Below are 18730 nucleotides of genomic sequence, written 5' to 3' on the forward strand. Positions count from 1 at the left end.
TTGAATCATGGGTGTGGTTTTCTAATGATTTAGCACCATTCCCCTGGTGCTATCTTGTGATAGAGTTCTCCCAAGGTCTGCTTGTTTGAAAACACCTCCCACTTCACTCTCTCTGTGTCTCCTGCTGGCCATGTGAACATGTGCCTGCCTCCCCTTTTAAATTTTTTTTTTCTTTTCTTTTCTTCAGGTTATGCTTAACCATATGGTCGAGTAGTTCGTACTTTGCCAAAACCTGCACATTTTCCTTATTTATGATCTCATTGGGTTCATTCTGTGTTCCACTGGTATGATCATTTAGCTTCCATCTTCATACCACAACTGAGTGTTGAAGATGTTATTTGGCATATAGAGGTCCTAACCAATTATACCCAAACTACAGCTACATGGGTATTCCATTATTAAACAATAAAGTTACTCTTATGGAAAAGGCTATATTACAAAACCATATGGCTTTTGACATACTCACTGAAGCCCAGGGATGAACCTGCACTATCATAAAAACTGTGTGTTATGTCTGTATCCCAGATGAATCAGATAATATGACTACGTTAATGGATGATATGAAAACCTCAACAACTAAACTTTCAGATTCAACACATCTTTAAACAACTGGTTAAGCAGCTAGTTTTGATCTTGAACACTTGGTGGCAAAAGCTGTTACTTATTCTAGGAATCCTACTCATTTGTTGTCTTGTTTTTGTCTGCACTGCTGTTAGACTGCCACTGTGCCTGGCTATTAATCAGATTTTAAAATAAAGTTAAAAAAATTTTTTTTACAAATTTACACGAAAAGCAAGTACTGTTCTCGAACATGATTGTGCGACAGACTGTGCAGCTTGCCAGAAATAGGTTTCTCTCATGAAAATTCAACCCCCTCCACACACGGCCATCTGCTTTCTTCTTCAGCAGGGACTAACACCAGGGCAACTGTATTTCCCTACCTTAGGAAAGTAGTTCAAAACCTAGATATATCTTGGTCAGAACAAAACCTGGTCAACACTCACGATAAACGGTATATATAATTCCTTAAATGAAATATAGAGGTTTGTAATATAAGATAATCCATCTTTTTCTGTGGATTTCCTACTAATGAAATCCGTTCTTGGAGACCCAAAGACTGAAGTTATACCACTTCTTCTTAATCTTTTAAATATTATTTGTAGGCCAGGCATGGTGACACACTCCTATAGTCCCAGCTACTCAGGAGGCTAAGGCAGGAGCATCATTTGAGCCCAGGAGCTCCAGGCTGTAGTGTGCTGATAGCACTTGTGAATAACCACTGCACTCAGCCTGGGAAACACAGCGGGACCCCATCACTAATAAAAAAGTGAGATCAACATTATTTATTGTTACTCGGGCATAAAATAAATATTAAGTACTTATTACATGCCAGAGCCTATTATGTCTGCTGCAAATATTGGCTGTCATAGAGTTATAACTAACATGAAACCAAATAATTAGTATAATTTTAAGTGGTGATAAGCACGATTGTTTCCCCCAAGCCATGCCCTTAATTTCTAACTCTTCAGATAGTGTTTCTTTAAAAAGTTTCTTACTAATTTAAAAAAACTTTCGTTTTGAGAAGGGATCCCACTCTGTTGCCTAGGCTGGAGTGCAGTGGTGAGATCTCGGCTTACTGCAGCCTCCATCTCCTGGGCTCAAGCGATCCTCCCGCCTCAGCCACCCGCGTAGCTGGGGCCACAGGCGCGCGCCACCAGATCTCAGTTCTCTCAACAGGACTCTCATTGCTAAGATCCAAGGATCCATTAATTTCTTTTTCCTTGACTCTTTTCGCCTCTGCAGCTTTCTTTCCTCATCCGCTTTTTAAACAAACGCAGGCTTAAAAGCAGAGAGCCACTCTGGGCTCCTGAACCGGTCTTTGCCTCCCGCTGCCGGCCACGCTTCTTATGGGCCGGGAAGTTTACCACACTCTGCATGGTGATTCACCGGAAGCGCTCTCGGGAGTCCAGGAGCTTCCGCGCCTGCCCAGTTTTGCTCCGAAAGACGCCCGGAGGGGAGCTTGCAGTGCGTTCTGGGAAAGTTGCTGGGTCAGCTCTTTTGTTTCCAGCCTGAGCGTTGCTTTCGGTTTCCCGAGGGCCTTCTGAGGCACCGCGGCTCCGGGGTGCTGGGTTCCCGGCTCTTCGCTGGGAGGCCTCCTCTTCGTACCTCGTTTTTTGGCTCGTGTGGGTGTCCTCCCACCGCTGGCCGACGCCGCCAGCATGTCCGGGGTGCGCGCAGTGCGGATCAGCATCGAATCGGCCTGCGAGAAGCAGGTACATGAGGTGGGCCTCGATGGCACCGAGACGTACCTGCCGCCGCTGTCCATGTCGCAGAATCTGGCGCGTCTAGCCCAGCGGATCGACTTCAGCCAGGGTTCGGGCTCCGAGGAGGAGGAGGCGGCGGGGACCGAGGGCGACGCGCAGGACTGGCCGGGCGCCGGGTCCAGCGCAGACCAGGACGACGAGGAAGGTAAGGCCTGCATCTGCTGCCCGAGTCATCCGGTCTGGGTCCCAGCAGACCCGGGTGGCTGCCCTCGGCCTCTTCCTCGATGGGGGAGATCCTGTGCGTGCGAGAACTTTTGAGTGTCCCACGAGTGGAAGCGTAAGGATACCGGTCGTCATCTTTTTGTTGCTGCTGGACAAGTTAGGACACGACTTTACGCAGTACTCCTGCGGGTCTCCTTGAGTGGTAGCGTTTGAGACACTGTCAAACGGTGAAATGTTGAAATGAGTGCTTCTCCGTAGAAGGCCTTTAATGTGGCCCACTTAGTGGCTAAGAGTCTTAGATCAGGGCTCTGCCCTTTGCCGGCTGCGTGACCTTTGGCGAGTTACTTTGCATCCTTGTGCGGTGTGGATGATGATAGTAGCACCTACAGAAAAGAGGTCAGTGTTGACTGGAATGTGTGACGAGGTCCAAAAGGTAGGCGGGTCCAGATCATGTAGAGCCGCGTAGGCCAGGATAAGCGTTTGACTAGTGTTAAGACCACTGCAAACTTTCGCAGGATAAGTAGAGACATGATTTTGTTAAAGGTTACCCTAGATGCTTTCCAGTAAATGAATTATAGGGAAAGCAAAACTGGAAGGAAGGAGGCTGGTTAGGAGGGAAGTGAAGAAACAATGAGTGGGTTTCAGATTCTCATTATTGTCAAGGATTTTTGGGAAAAAAAAAATCACAATTCTTAATTTAATTATGCAGCAGACCCAGTGTAAATGGGAATTTAAAGATGTTTTTTCAGGGCAGTGCTGTTAGGATTATTAGGAGTCCATTTGCGAAAAAACGTAAATACTGCTTTATACCTCACACAAAAATTATTTCCACAATAATTTTTGAGGATTGAGGTGCCAAATGAAGAAAGCAAAACAAAGTGTTAAAAGAAATAATGACAGAATAGTTGTATTATTCTGGGAGTAGGATAGATCTTCTTAATTTAGGAAATAATGAGACAGGCATGGTGGCTCACACCTGTAGTCCCAACATTTTGGGAGTCCAAAATAGAAGGATCGCTGGAGCCCAGGAGTTCAAGACCAGCCTGAGCAACATAGGGAGCTCCTGTCTCTACAAATTAAAAAACATTTGCTGGGCGTGGTGGTGCACGTCTGTGGTCCCAGCTACTGGGGAGGCTGAAGGAGGAGGATGGATTGAGCCAGTGAGATCAAGGCTGCAATGAGCTATGATTGTGCCACCGCACTCCAGCCTGGGTAACAGAACAAGACCCTAACACCCACACACACAACCACACACTCACCCACCTACCTTACAAACGATAGATATATTACTTACATAAAATTTAAAAATAATGGGAAAAGATGCCATAAGCAAAGTAAAAAAATAAATGACAGACTGGGAGAAGTTCTACCCATGTAACACAAATTTAGTTGATATCTTCTGTATTCAAAAAGTCCCTTCAAACTGAAAAGAAAATGATGACACTTTGGAAAAATGGCCCAAAGATATAAACAGCTCATAGGGGAGAGACTTCAGATACCAATAAACAAAACATAGACTCAATCTCATTAGTAGGGACTGGGAAATTAAAACATGATTAAGATACTCTTTCCATGCACAAAATTGGCAGAAATTGAAAAGATTGTTAATATTCACGGCTAGGAATGTGAACTGGTAGTGATTTTGAAAGACAATTGGCAGTTTAGTATGTGCCAAAATTTAATTTTAACTTTTGTTTGTTTGTTTTGTTTTTTTTGAGACGGAGTCTTGCTCTGCCGCCGACTGGACTGGAGTGCCGTGGTGCGATCTCAGCTCATTGCAACCCCTGCCTCCTGGATTCCAATGATTCTTCCACCTCAGCTTCCCTAGTATCTGGGACTATAGGCACGCGGCACCCTGCCCGGCTAATTTTTGTATTTTTAGTAGAGATAGGGTTTCACCATGTTGGCCAGGCTGGTCTTAAAGACATAATCTCAGGTGATCCGTCCTGCCTCAGCCTCCCAGAGCGCTGGGATTACAGGCCTGAGCCACTGCGCCCAGCCGAAACTTTTAAATGTGTATCTCCTTTGATTCTCTATTACCACAGCTAAAAATTGAAGCTGCAGAAAAAGGTGCACGTATACAGGGTATATATTCAAGGTGTTTACCACTGCTAGCGTTGTTGGAAGCAATCTACCTTTTGGAAGCAATCTACATGTCCATTAAATACAAATGGTTAAACATACCATACATCCATGTTCCAGAATATCATACAGTGTTAAAAGAATTAGGTAGACTTATAAGTGCTAACATGGAAGTGTCTCTAGGAAATATTAAGTGGGGGCGGGGCAAAAAGCAAGTAATAGAAAATTGGAAATAGGTGTATGTAAGTGCATAGAAAAACCTTTGAAAGGGTATGCCCCATCTGTTAATAGTGGTTACCTCTCAGGAGGGGAGAGAATCAGGGGTGGGGAATGAAGGAAAACTTTCACTTTTTACCCACTAATTCTTTATCGTGTGAACTCTTTATGGTGAATGTTCATGTATTTAATAACAATACTTTTTTTTAATGGTTAAAAGGAAGATATGCTAATAGTGGCTGGCATTACAGGTCATTTTCGTTTTCTACCTTTCTGTATTTTGGAAATTGTGTACAATTGTAAATTCAAGTTCTAAAAACTGTAAGAAGATTATTAAAAAGGTTTACATGAATTTGGAAAGATACTTGAGTCTATAATGTTTTTTTTTTTTTTTTTTTTTTTTTTTTGAGACGGAGTCTCACTCTGTCGCCCAGGCTGGAGTGCAGTGGCCGGATCTCAGCTCACTGCAAGCTCCGCCTCCCGGGTTTAGGCCATTCTCTCGCCTCAGCCTCCCGAGTAGCTGGGACTACAGGCGCCCGCCATCTCGCCCGGCTAATTTTTTGTATATTTTAGTAGAGACGGGGTTTCACCTTGTTAGCCAGGATGGTCTCGATCTCCTGACCTCGTGATCCGCCCGTCTCGGCCTCCCAAAGTGCTGGGATTACAGGCTTAAGCCACCGCGCCCGGCCTTATAATGTTGTAATGATAAATTTAACCTGTGAAAATAGATGTCATTCATTTTGCGATTGTAGGAATGCTAATGTGAATGTTAACAAAGATATAAGAAAGGGTGGAGGGGATGGGATAAATAAGAGAACAATTTGAAATTAAATTCATTATTTCTCCTTTCAGTACTTTTTAAAACTAAGTGAGCTGTCTGCCATTCAATGTAATGAATACTTCTGTATTTCTTTTTTTTCTCTCTCTCTCTTTAGGAGTAGTAAAATTTCAACCTTCCCTTTGGCCTTGGGACTCAGTGAGGAACAATTTGAGAAGTGCCCTGACAGAGATGTGTGTTCTCTATGACGTTCTCAGTATTGTTAGGGATAAAAAATTTATGACTCTTGATCCTGTCTCTCAGGATGCACTTCCTCCAAAACAGGTATTTGTGGACTTTAATTGAATAATAAAATTTTATTTTTTAAATCCCAGGACCCTTTTTTGGCTTTGTGTGTATTGTTCCATTTTCCTTTCTTGCAAAATTAAGTCCAGATGAAGATTTAAAGACTAACTGGTCTAAAACAAAACCATACAACTGCATTTCCTTTATTTTTGTGTTATATACCTATGATTCTTGGAAGAGTTAAGGTTCGTTAAGAATGTAATACTTTTAAGGCCAGGCGCGGTGACTCATACCAGTAATCCCAGCACTTTGGGAGGCTGAGGTGGGCAGATCACGAGGTCAGGAGATCGAGACCATCCTGGCTAAAACCGTGAAACCTTATCTCTACTAAAAATAACAAAATTTAGCCAGGCATGATGGCGGGCACCTGTAGCCCCAGCTACTCAGGAGGCGGAGGCTGGAGAATTGGTTGAACCCGGGAGGCGGAGGTTGCAGTGAGCCGAGATTGTGCCACTGCACTCCAGCCTGGGCGACAGAGGGAGACTCCGTTTCAAAAAAAAAAAGAAGTAATACTTTAAAAGTTACCAAATCTTAACAAATTCTTATAGCCTGGATCCTTGGTCTGTGATATATGACACAAAAATGTGATGATATAATGGCTTTGGAATCAGGTAGACCTGGATTCAAGTCCTGCCTCTGCCTTCATTAACTGTGTGACCTTAAATTAAGAAGTTATTTTCTCTAAGTCCCTGTCTTTCCATCTAATCCTTCCCTCCTTTTTTTTTTAGGGGATGGATTAGAAAGGTTAGGCCAAATTAGGGCCGGGCACAGTGGCTCAAGCCTGTAATCCCAGCACTTTGGGAGGCCGAGATGGGCGGATCACGAGGTCAGGAGATCGAGACCATCCTGGCTAACATGGTGAAACCCCGTCTCCACTAAAAAAAAAAAAAAAAAAAATACAAAAAACTAGCCGGGCGAGGTGGCGGGCGCCTGTAGTCCCAGCTACTCAGGAGGCTGAGGCAGGAGAATGGCGTAAACCCGGGAGGCGGAGCTTGTGGTGAGCTGAGATCCGGCCACTGCACTCCAGCCCGGTGACAGAGCCAGACTCCGTCTCAAAAAAAAAAAAAAAAAAAAAAAAAGGTTAGGCCAAATTACGGAGCATATTGAGAGCTGGGTAGAATTGCTGATATTTCATAAACAATATATTCAATTTTTGAACATTTGAAGATGAAAGAGAAGCAGCAGAAAGAGGAGTTGGTGAATAGTCTGAAATCATTGAGGCTGCTTGGGTCTTTAAGGAAAACAAGTGTCAGGACCATAACCAAATTAGTCATGGAGAGAAAGTAATGACTGTTAGAACCCATTTGTAAGGCCAGGCGCGGTGGCTCAAGCCCGTAATCCCAGCACTTTGGGAGGCCAAGACGGGCGGATCACGAGGTCAGGAGATCAAGACCATCCTGGCTAACACGGTGAAACCCCGTCTCTACTAAAAAAAAAAATACAAAAAACGAGCCGGGCGAGGTGGTGGGCGCCTGTAGTCCAGCTACTTGGGAGGCTGAGGCAGGAGAATGGCGTGAACCCGGGAAGTGGAGCTTGCAGTGAGCTGAGATCCGGCCACTGCACTCCAGCCTGGGCGACAGAGCAAGACTCCGTCTCAAAAAAAAAAAAAAGAACCCATTTGTAAATACAATTAATTGAATAGAATTACTCACATAGTAATAGTTTCAGAATCTAGAAACATTGTGCTGAGGGACTAATAGAGTTCCCTAAATCGGCTTTCTTCATTTTACAGAGAGAAAACTAAAGCTTAAAGAGATTTGTAATATCTTCAAGTTGCTGTCAAGCCAGTAGTTAGAGAGCCAAGACTAGAACTCCAGCACCTAACTCATAACCCCACTGCCTTTTCTACTATTCTGTGCTTTTCCCAGAAAGGAGACTCCAGGAATTTCTTAAGATCTCCAGGAACTCTTTTATTTACGTTCCTCAATATGATCAAAAGATTATTTTGATATTTTTATGAAGCTTTTTATGTGATTTTTGATTCTCATACAGCCGGAAATCTTTATTAAACTGGTTAGTAAAATACACAAATTATGGTAATGGTGGGTATTTATGTATGTATATATGATACATAGATTTTGATTTCTGATCAGTTTTCCAAAAAAATTAGAATTCAGTGAAGTACATTTAATATTAGCAATGGCAGGGCGCAGTGGCTAATGCCTGTAATTCCAACACTTTGGGGAGCCAAAACAGGAGGCCAGGAGTTTGAGACTATCCCAGGCAACATAGCGAGACCCTGTCTCTACCAAAACAAAAAACAAAAAAAGCCAGGCTTGGTGTTGCGCATCTGGAGTCCCAGCTTCTTAGGAAGCTGAAGCGAGAGGATTCTTGAGCCAGTAGGTCAAGGCTATGGTGAGCCAAGATGGTGCTACTACATTCTAGCCTGGGTGACAGAACAAGACTCCATCTCAAAAGAAAAAAAGTTAATGCCTCGTGATTTTATTCTTAATTCCAAAAGCACTTTAATAGCTTATGGTAAGATACAAACTATGGTAAGCTACAAAATACAAGATAATTTTACAGTTATACCCATTGCAGTCATTCATTCATTCATTAAATCAAATATTATGTGCCAGGCATTGTTCTAGGGTTTGTGGATATAGCGGTTTCTGCCAATGCAGGTTACATTGAAGCAGAGATTATAGATGTTAATCAGAAGTATAATGAGTGCCAAAAAGGTTATATATAACTCTATATGTGTATGTACAGGATGGGGGGTAGCAATATATAAGGAGAGAAATGGCAGTACATTTGGAGGGGACCCTAACAGACTGGACAAAGTTGATGCAATGGGAAGTTCTGGCTAGAGGCCATTATAGTGTTTTTGATTTAACATAAGTAAGGCTTTGGGTGAGTTGAACAAAGAAATAGGTTAAGGTTATTTTATAAAAACCACTGTTATGTGTACTTGCCCCTCTTTTTTGCTCTTCTTTAACTTCATTTAATTATTGATAAAATATGTAATTTTAGTGTCATTTAAAAATCCTGCAGAACTGCATGTTTGCGTTGTTTTTGATAGAATCCTCAGACGTTGCAGTTGATATCTAAAAAGAAGTCACTTGCTGGAGCAGCACAAATCCTATTGAAGGGGGCAGAAAGACTGACTAAATCAGTTACTGAAAACCAAGAAAACAAGCTACAAAGAGACTTCAATTCTGAGCTTTTGCGATTACGGCAACACTGGAAACTTCGAAAAGTTGGAGATAAAATTCTTGGAGATCTGAGCTACAGAAGTGCAGGTATGAATATTATTAAAAACTATACTTTCTGGCCAGGCGCGGTGGCTCATGCCTGTAATCCTAGCACTTTGGAAGGCCAAGGCGCGTGGATCACTTGAGGCCAGGAGTTCAAGATGAGCCCAGACAACATGGCAAAACTCCGTCTCTACCAAAAATGCAAAAAATTAGCCAGGCGTGGTAACATGCACCTGTAATCCTAGCTACTTGGGAGGCTGAGGCACGAGAATTGCTTGAACCCAGGAGGTGGAGGTTGCAATGATCCAAGATTGCACCATTGCACTCCAGCCTGGGGGACAGAGCGAGACTCCATCTCAAAAACAAACAAAAAACTATGCTTCTTCTATAATATATTATTTCTCAGCTATGTGTAATGTTTCAAAATTTTAATTTCTGTTCATTTAAGCCAAAACCACTCTTATTAGAGCCTTATAATAAATAGTCTGGTTTCTATTTCAAAACCTTGTAGGTACACTTAACAGAAAGCTCAAAGATGGGGTTTATGTGCTGGCACACCTTGAAGCATAATTGACTTTTTTGTTAGAAATGAGGTAGAACTACACTCCTCAATCAAGGCCTTACCTGTAACCCTTAAAAACTGAACATGGCCGGGTGTGGTGTCTCACACCTGTAATCCTAGCACTTTGGGAGGCTGAGGTGGGCAGATTGCTTGAGCTCAGGAATTCAATACCAGCCTGGGCAACATGGCAAAACTTCGTCTCTACAAAAAATACAAAAATCAGCTGGGCGTGGTGTTGCATGCCTGTTAGTCCCAGCTACTCAGGAGGCGGAGGCAGGATGATCCCTTGAGCCCAGGAGGTTGAGGCTGCAGTAAGCTGAGATTGCAGCACTGCATTCCAGCCTGACCTTGTCTCAAAAAACAAACAAAAAAACTGGACCTGATGCAAGTGTTCTTCTGAGAATTAAACAAACAAAAAAAACTGGACATGAAAGGAGGAAAGAAACTTTCTATTCTTTACTGTTTCTTTTCTCATAAATCTGCCAAGCTGTTTTTATGTCCTGAGTGAAGAGAAAGGGTGGCAGAAACGTTTGCGTTCCTTTTTCCCATCAAACTAGGGCTACAACACTACCTTAGGGCATGCAACTTTTAGGGGCATACTAAAGTTTGATGATGTTGACTTCATATTTTTTGATATAAATTCTTAGTTGTTGAGCTATAGCAAATAGTAGGTTTTACAGGGTAATAATGGCAATGTTTTATAAGCTGCTGAGGCAATCAAAGGGACTGGCTATATGGAAAAACTTCATAGCTCAATGGGGTAAAAGCTGTGAATATCAGGGGAGAAGGCAAGGAGTCTTGGCTTTGATAGTTGAAATAATGGTAGAGTGATATCTGAAAGATTCATTTGCTATCATTATCCTAAAATTAAAAAAAGGTAAGGTAAGGTGGTTAAGTCAAATACTGGAGGAATGACATGCTTCAACACTATTATTAATTGGGGTATTTTGAATCCTGAAGCTTAAATCTCATTATAAAGATGAATTAAAGATGACAAGACCATTTAAAAATTTTAATAGGTGGTCTCTAGAAGCAGTGCTTTCTCGTTTTGGATATTTTCTTTTCCACAAATAATCTGTGTATAGGAACTTTAATTCTTTCTTTGGGGTGGTCACTCATGATTATGAAAGGATTCAATCACATTGTTTTTAATTGCAAGAAAATCTTTAGCATCTTCCTTTGTTATAAAACCAGTTACACTGAACCATCTATTTCTTACATAATTCAGTGGCCCAGAACAACTCACCCAAATTTCTGAACTACACAAAAACACATCACACAAAATCTAGGAACTGGGCTGGGCACAGTGGCTCACGCCTGTAATCTCAGCACTTGGGCAGGCCAAGGTGGGAGGATTGCTTGAGCCCAGGAGTTCAAGACCAGACTAGACAACACAGACCCTATCTCTAAAATAAAAAAAATAAAAAAAAATTTAAATTAGCTGGGTGTGATGGCATGTACCTGCAGTCCTAGTTACCTCGGAGGCTAAAGTGGTAGGATTGTTAAATCCTAGGAGTTTGAGGCTACAGTGAGCTGTGATTGCACCACCACACTGCAGTCTGGGAGACAGAGGGAGACCCTGTCTCTAAAAAGATAATAAAAAATAAAGTAAAAAATCTAGGAAGCTGGTTGAAAAAAAGTTGCTATGTGCACTATCCTGTCTTTCTGTTTGTTGGATGCAGAGCACTTAGTTGAAACCTTAGTGGAGAGGCTAAGCTCCAGAAGTATTTCATCCCCAAAGTTTCAATCTGAGGAATTGTTTTCTAGGAGTACACCCTTTTTTTTTTTTCTTTTTCTTTTTTTTTGAGACAGAGTTTCGCTCTTGTTGCCCAGGCTGGAGTGCAATGGTGCGATCTCAGCTCACCACAACCTCCGTCTCCCGGGTTCAAGCAATTCTCCTGCCTTAGCCTCCCGAGTAGCTGGGATTACAGGCATGCGCCACCGCACCTGGCTAATTTTGTATTTTTAGTAGAGACGGGATTTCTCCATGTTGGTCATGGCTGGTCTTGAACTCCTGACCTCAGGTGATCCACCCACCTCTGCCTCCCAAAGTGCTAGGATTACAGGCGGGAGCCACTGCACCCGCCCTGTGAGTACACCATTTTTATCAATACTCCATTAGAATAAAACAATTTGGATTTTCTATGGAATTCTTATTGTAATGATGTCATTAGACTAAGAAGTGTTATTTTTTTAAGGTAAATAACTTACCCCCCCAACACTGTTATCTTTCTTTCCTTTGCTCACCACTCCTCACCCTTTCCCCCAAAACATGTTTTTTAGTGGGAACTTAACTTTGTGATTCAGTGATGTGGATGTCAAGTATGATATACTTAATAATGTGTGTCAGAATAATATGTTAACTGTTTTTTATTTTCCTGTTTTTAATACAACATTAGGATCTCTCTTTCCTCATCATGGTACATTTGAAGTCATAAAGAATACAGATCTTGATCTGGATAAAAAGATACCTGAAGATTACTGTCCTCTTGATGTCCAAATTCCTAGTGATTTAGAGGGGTCTGCATATATCAAGGTATTTGTCAAAATATTTTTCAAGTAATTTCTTATGAATAGCCTGAAGTTAATTTGTTAACCCTTTTTGTTTTTGTTGTCATATAGGTTTCAATACAAAAACAGGCTCCAGATATAGGCGACCTCGGCACAGTTAACCTCTTCAAACGACCTTTGCCCAAATCCAAACCAGGTATGGTTATGTTCTGTCCTCTAATTTCTGGTCTTATTTGAGCTGACGTTTTAAAATAACTGAAGATAAATATAGGTAGGAAAAATAGATATTTTGAAGTAAGAACAGTTCAAAATATACTTCTAAAATTTGTCAGTAAACCATTAGTGAATAGCTGTGCAGTTTTTTCTTTTTTTTTTGAGACCGAGTTTCTCTCTTGTTGCCCAGGCTAGAGAGCAGTGGCATGATCTCAGCTCATTGCAACCTCTACCTCCCAGGTTCATGATTCTCCTGTCTCAGCCTCCCGAGTAGCTGGGATTATAGGCATGCGCCACATGCCTGGCTAATTTTGTATTTTTAGTAGAGATGGGGTTTCTCCATGTTGGTCGGGCTGGTCTTGAACACTCAGCCTCAGGTGATCCACCCACCTCAGCCTCCCAAGTGCTAGGATTACAGGCGGGAGCCACTGCACCCGCCCTGTGAGTACACCATTTTTATCAATACTCCATTAGAATAAAACAATTTGGATTTTCTATGGAATTCTTATTGTAATGATGTCATTAGACTAAGAAGTGTTATTTTTTTAAGGTAAATAACTTACCCCCCCAACACTGTTATCTTTCTTTCCTTTGCTCACCACTCCTCACCCTTTCCCCCAAAACATGTTTTTTAGTGGGAACTTAACTTTGTGATTCAGTGATGTGGATGTCAAGTATGATATACTTAATAATGTGTGTCAGAATAATATGTTAACTGTTTTTTATTTTCCTGTTTTTAATACAACATTAGGATCTCTCTTTCCTCATCATGGTACATTTGAAGTCATAAAGAATACAGATCTTGATCTGGATAAAAAGATACCTGAAGATTACTGTCCTCTTGATGTCCAAATTCCTAGTGATTTAGAGGGGTCTGCATATATCAAGGTATTTGTCAAAATATTTTTCAAGTAATTTCTTATGAATAGCCTGAAGTTAATTTGTTAACCCTTTTTGTTTTTGTTGTCATATAGGTTTCAATACAAAAACAGGCTCCAGATATAGGCGACCTCGGCACAGTTAACCTCTTCAAACGACCTTTGCCCAAATCCAAACCAGGTATGGTTATGTTCTGTCCTCTAATTTCTGGTCTTATTTGAGCTGACGTTTTAAAATAAACTGAAGATAAATATAGGTAGGAAAAATAGATATTTTGAAGTAAGAACAGTTCAAAATATACTTCTAAAATTTGTCAGTAAACCATTAGTGAATAGCTGTGCAGTTTTTTCTTTTTTTTTTTGAGACCGAGTTTCTCTCTTGTTGCCCAGGCTAGAGAGCAGTGGCATGATCTCAGCTCATTGCAACCTCTACCTCCCAGGTTCATGATTCTCCTGTCTCAGCCTCCCGAGTAGCTGGGATTATAGGCATGCGCCACATGCCTGGCTAATTTTGTATTTTTAGTAGAGATGGGGTTTCTCCATGTTGGTCGGGCTGGTCTTGAACACTCAGCCTCAGGTGATCCACCCACCTCAGCCTCCCAAAGTGCTAGGATTACGAGTGTGAGCCTCCGGCAACTTTTTTTTTTAAGATTGGACTTTTTTACTGGTTTTCTCTGTTAGAGAAGTGAGATTTTTATAATTTGGAAAGAATATAGCTTTGCACAGTGGTAGTATCATATCCAATGAGGTTTATCTGTGGCATGATTATTGCTAATTGATACTTCCCTCTTCAGAAATTGAAACTTCCTCTTCAGGAATGAAAGCTTGGGGTGGCAGGGAACGTCTCAATACCCTGCCGGGATGATTTGTAACAGTTGGCGTTGGCAATTTTTGACAGTCTCTATAGAGACTGAATAGAAAAAAAAAATATACTGTAATGTAGTGTTTTTCTAAACTTTTGTCATGTGTATTCAGATCACCATTTAAACTAGTTAATGCATAATATGGTTAGATAATTGATACATATATTTCTTGTCTTTCAGGTTCCCCTCATTGGCAGACAAAATTAGAAGCAGCACAAAATGTTCTCTTATGTAAAGAAATTTTTGCACAGCTCTCTCGGGAAGCTGTTCAAATTAAATCACAAATCCCTCACATTGTGGTGAAAAACCAGATTATCTCTCAGCCCTTTCCGAGTAAGAGCAGCCCTTTTTCGACTTTATGAACAGGACTTTGTGTTTTGAGGAATAGGACAGAGAAGGTAGCTCTTAGGGTGTGTTGGGAGAATAAGGAGAGCAAAGAAATAGTGTGCTATCCATAGTGACAGCCAGTAAAGCAAGTAACACAAACTACACTGTGGAATCTGTTCTGTCCTAAATAGTGTGACCCTTGGATTTTTAAGCTACATGTTTAAAATTTGCACTTATGTAGTCATTATCATGGTCAAGAGAAAAGAAAATTTGCGCTAGCATAGCTACAGTTAATTAGCAACAGTTGCTTTGAAGGGAGATGCTTCAGGGATCCTGCCTTATTGTCTAAATGAGAGGCCAATTTAAAAATGTTTACTCTTAAGCCTGTCATCCCAGCACTATGTGAGGCCACGGCAGGCATATCACCTGAGGTCAGGAGTTTGAAACCAGCCTGGCCAACATGGTGAAATCCCATCTCTACTAAAACAAAAAAAAATTATAAAAAAAGAAAGAGTTTACTTATAATAGTCTCAAATTTGTAGAAACTGAATTTTCATTGTATTATTCAAAAGCAGGTAGACTTGCCCTGGGGATCAGTTTGTATTTAGCTTTGCACTTGTTTTTTACATAAATTCTAAGGACTGTCGTCTTAGAAGGAAGTAGGTTTTAGCAGTGAGAAATTCCATCCTACTTCTCATGGGAGCAGGGAAGACTGTCTTTTACGCAGTAAGACTGACTACCAACTCTTATTTTAAAGGAAAAAAAGAATTAATATATAGCTTTTTCACCAGTCTTTAGCCACAGTTCAAGGGCAGCAGCCATATTATATGTCAACAGAATTTGAATTGTTAAAATACATGGTAGTTTATTATATTCATGAATAGTTTTTTTTTGTTTGTTTGTTTTTTAGATAAAGTTTCCATTTTATTGTTCAGGCTGGAGTGCAATGGTGTGATCTTGGCTCACTGCAACCTGTCCACCTCCTGGTTCAAGCGATTCTCCTGCCTCAGCCTCCCGAGCTACTGGGAGTATAGGCACATGCCACCATGCCCAGCTAATTTTTTTGTATTTTTAGTAGATGGGATTTCACTATGTTGGCCATGATGGTCTTGATCTGCTGACCTTGTGACCCACCCGCCTTGGCCTCCCAACATGCTGGGATTACAGGCATGAGCCACTGCACTCGGCTGAATAGTAATCTTGATATACAGATATTAATCATTAGGTCTGATCTTCAGGTTTAGAATATACCTTTTGCAAATGAACTATGATTATGCTTTATGAAGACAGTTTGTACCTTTCTATATTTCAGGTTATTTACATCTGCCCTCCTTTTTATAAATAGGCTTGCAGTTATCTATTTCTCTGTGCCATTCCTCAAATGATAAGAAATCCCAAAAATCTGCTACTGAGAAGCAATGTCCAGAGGACCACCTTTATGTCCTAGAGCATAATTTGCATCTCCTGATTAGAGAGGTAAGGAAATAAATGTTTTTCTTTGCACTGTGGTGAGCATGTCCAGGGCAGTGAGTATGCACAAAGCATCCTGCTCCTCTGCTGAGTCTTGATTATTCACATAGCAACAATATTCATTGTCTGATATGAAAGCTCCTTGCTGTTTCCTAGGGGAATAGAGATAATCAGAATACTGTCCCTGTCCCCAAGCATACCTTCTAGTGGTAGAGATATACAGGTTTTAAAGTAGAGGTGTAAGAAACATGGTGCTAAAGTGCAGAGGGAAGGGTGATTCTGACTGGGGGAGGTAAGGGAAAATGTCTTGCCAGAGTCTGTGAACAGACTAGTTTTATTTTAGGACATGTTCTACTTGTAGATCATCTTCAACTGTTTCCAGAGAGCTGGTTCACAGGCCAGGGTAATTTCAAAAGAATATCCTGTGAAATTTCATAGAAGTATATATTACAACCTCCCCTGCCCGACCCCAAAACCTGGTTCAATTGATTGTGATGATACAAGAGTTGTTTTTAAAAAGCTCCTCAGGAGGTTCAGATAGGCAGCCGGGTTTGAGAACCTCTCATCTAGGGTAGAGTGAAAGAACTATTTACTGCTTGTATATGTTCTATTTATGAGACTCAAGAGGATTGTTTTACATTTTAAAACCTTTAAAATAAAAAAGCTTGAGATCCTTTTGTGATTCAAAAGCATGATTGGGCTTTCATGCTCATGTATGAGTTGTGACTCCCTCAAACCTTATTAGGATGTCGTCGCGTTACCCATCTGACATAAGAAAAGGAAAAAAGTTACAGCTTGAGAGGGACTCTTCTCTTTACAGACTTGCATTAAGTGTGACCTAGTAGATGCTAGCATTTTTCTCCAAGGTTGGATTGTTTTCATATGTGGTTCAAATCCATTCCTTTCAGTGTTTCTAAGATGTCAGCCATGTTTTGATAAAATACTGTGTAGTAACATTTACTAATGTGGATATTGGTTATTTAAAATGACTGTTTTTGTTAGTTTCATAAACAGACCTTGAGTTCCATCATGATGCCTCATCCAGCAAGTGCACCTTTTGGCCACAAGAGAATGAGACTTTCAGGTCCTCAAGCTTTTGATAAAAATGAAATTAATTCATTACAGTCCAGTGAAGGGCTTCTGGAAAAAATAATTAAACAGGCAAAGCATATTTTTCTAAGAAGTAGGTAAGGTTGAACAAAGTTACTGTTTTCTGTTTTTTCTTTGAAATTGCAGTTTGTTTTCTTCTATTATTTCATACACTTTTTTGGGATGCTTTAATTTTTTTATTTTAGGCGGAGGAAATGGTAAGAGTTTATTTATGGTCATAGACTGGGTCCTGTCAAGTCTGGGGAAGACTTAGATCCATGTCTGATCTAACAGTATTCTTTCTAACACTGTCACTTTTTTGCAAAGACAATTGACTAGGAATGTGCCTTATAACACCATACTTTCTTCAGTAACCCAGCCATAAGATACTTATTTCTGGCCGGGCGTGGTGGCTCAAGCCTGTAATCCCAGCACTTTGGGAGGCCGAGACGGGCGGATCACGAGGTCAGGAGATCGAGACCATCCTGGCTAACACGGTGAAACCCCGTCTCTACTAAAAAAAAATACAAAAAACTAGCCGGGCGAGGTGGTGGGTGCCTGTAGTCCCAGCTACTTGGGAGGCTGAGGCAGGAGAATGGCGTAAACCCGGGAGGCAGAGCTTGCAGTGAGCTGAGATCCGGCCACTGCACTCCAGCCTGGGTGACAGAGTGAGACTCTGCCTCAAAAAAAAAAAAAAAAAAAAAAAAAAGATGCTTATTTCTGAACTGATTTAAATGTTTTTCTTGAGGGTTTCTGTATGTTTTGTTTCTTGCACATTTTAGAGCTTGGAGAGCACTTTCCTTTATGTTAACTTATTTAATCTTTGTTCTTTGGGGCAGGAAGTATTAACCCTGTTTTTACTGATAAGATTGAGGCTTAAAGAAGTTATGCACCTTTCTCAAGGTTACACAGCTAAAAAGTTGCAGAACCAGGATTTTTGCCCAGGTCTATGTAATGCCAAAGCTCTTTTTTTTCCTTTATATACACTGCTTACAAAGTAACATGGCATGATTACATATAAATCTATCTTTTTCAGTGCTAAAGGGTGCTTTTCTATTTTATTATTGGTACTTAGTGAAAAGGCCTGTTTTTACTTCATTTGTAATTATGCCTTGGTAGTACTCCAGAATTTCAGGCATGGGCATTGTCATTAAATAGATGATATTTTATTTTTGATTTCCAGTCTTTTTCTTGTTAATACAGTTTTTTTTAGTACATTAGTTTGTAGTCTTAAAGTGGAAATTTAGGTCCTTCAACTTTTAGTAAAAGGAATTAGGGAGACATGTTAGAGAAGACAGCATGATGCAGTGAAAGGAGTAGGGGACTAGGGATGAAAGGTGTGTAAGCCAAGGCTCAATCGTTTGCTAAATAACTTTGAGCAAGGGATTTAGTGTCTATGGTCCCCCACTTAATCCCCTGTCAATAGTAGGTATAGGAGTGGGGTCTTAGGGTCATATTAAGGGATGTATGTAGAAGTTTCTTGTAAGTAATAAAGTATTATATGGTAGGTTACTGTTTCTTACCATTAATACAGTTCAACTTAAAAAGCTGATAATTTGAGTAGTCTTCCAAATTTCTGATTGACCATAAATTTCTGATTGACCATAAATTCCCCAAAATAAATGATCAGCATAAAAATAGCTATTTTTAGAACGATTATAAATTTCAGAGTAGTAAGTGTAGCCTTGGAAGCAGCAAAGCTTTAAAAATGTT

The 18730-nt window shown here is 40.7% G+C and overlaps 1 protein-coding gene, 1 non-coding gene and 1 pseudogene across 2 annotated transcripts in view; all 3 read left to right on the forward strand.

Annotated features, from left to right (window-relative positions):
* Window positions 1-1356: 1356 nt before the first annotated feature.
* MED17 (mediator complex subunit 17) overlaps window positions 1357-18730 on the forward strand; it is a 32473-nt gene continuing 15099 nt past the window's right edge. Inside the window, exons 1-8 of the mRNA XM_033205570.1 lie at window positions 1357-2469; window positions 5720-5886; window positions 8930-9149; window positions 12066-12202; window positions 12289-12373; window positions 14312-14464; window positions 15804-15934; window positions 16931-17115. Of these exons, the coding sequence (XP_033061461.1) occupies window positions 2220-2469; window positions 5720-5886; window positions 8930-9149; window positions 12066-12202; window positions 12289-12373; window positions 14312-14464; window positions 15804-15934; window positions 16931-17115 (1328 nt within the window). The 5' untranslated portion in view covers window positions 1357-2219. The remainder of the gene's footprint in view (window positions 2470-5719; window positions 5887-8929; window positions 9150-12065; window positions 12203-12288; window positions 12374-14311; window positions 14465-15803; window positions 15935-16930; window positions 17116-18730) is intronic.
* LOC117081926 lies at window positions 13983-14178 on the forward strand (annotated as a pseudogene).
* LOC117081900 lies at window positions 16599-16699 on the forward strand. Its single transcript, XR_004436370.1, has one exon. It is a non-coding gene; the product is annotated as a small nucleolar RNA U13 (small nucleolar RNA).

This window comes from Trachypithecus francoisi, unplaced genomic scaffold (genome assembly GCF_009764315.1).
Source record: "Trachypithecus francoisi isolate TF-2019V2 unplaced genomic scaffold, Tfra_2.0 Lachesis_group8, whole genome shotgun sequence".
Lineage (NCBI taxonomy): Eukaryota > Metazoa > Chordata > Mammalia > Primates > Cercopithecidae > Trachypithecus > Trachypithecus francoisi.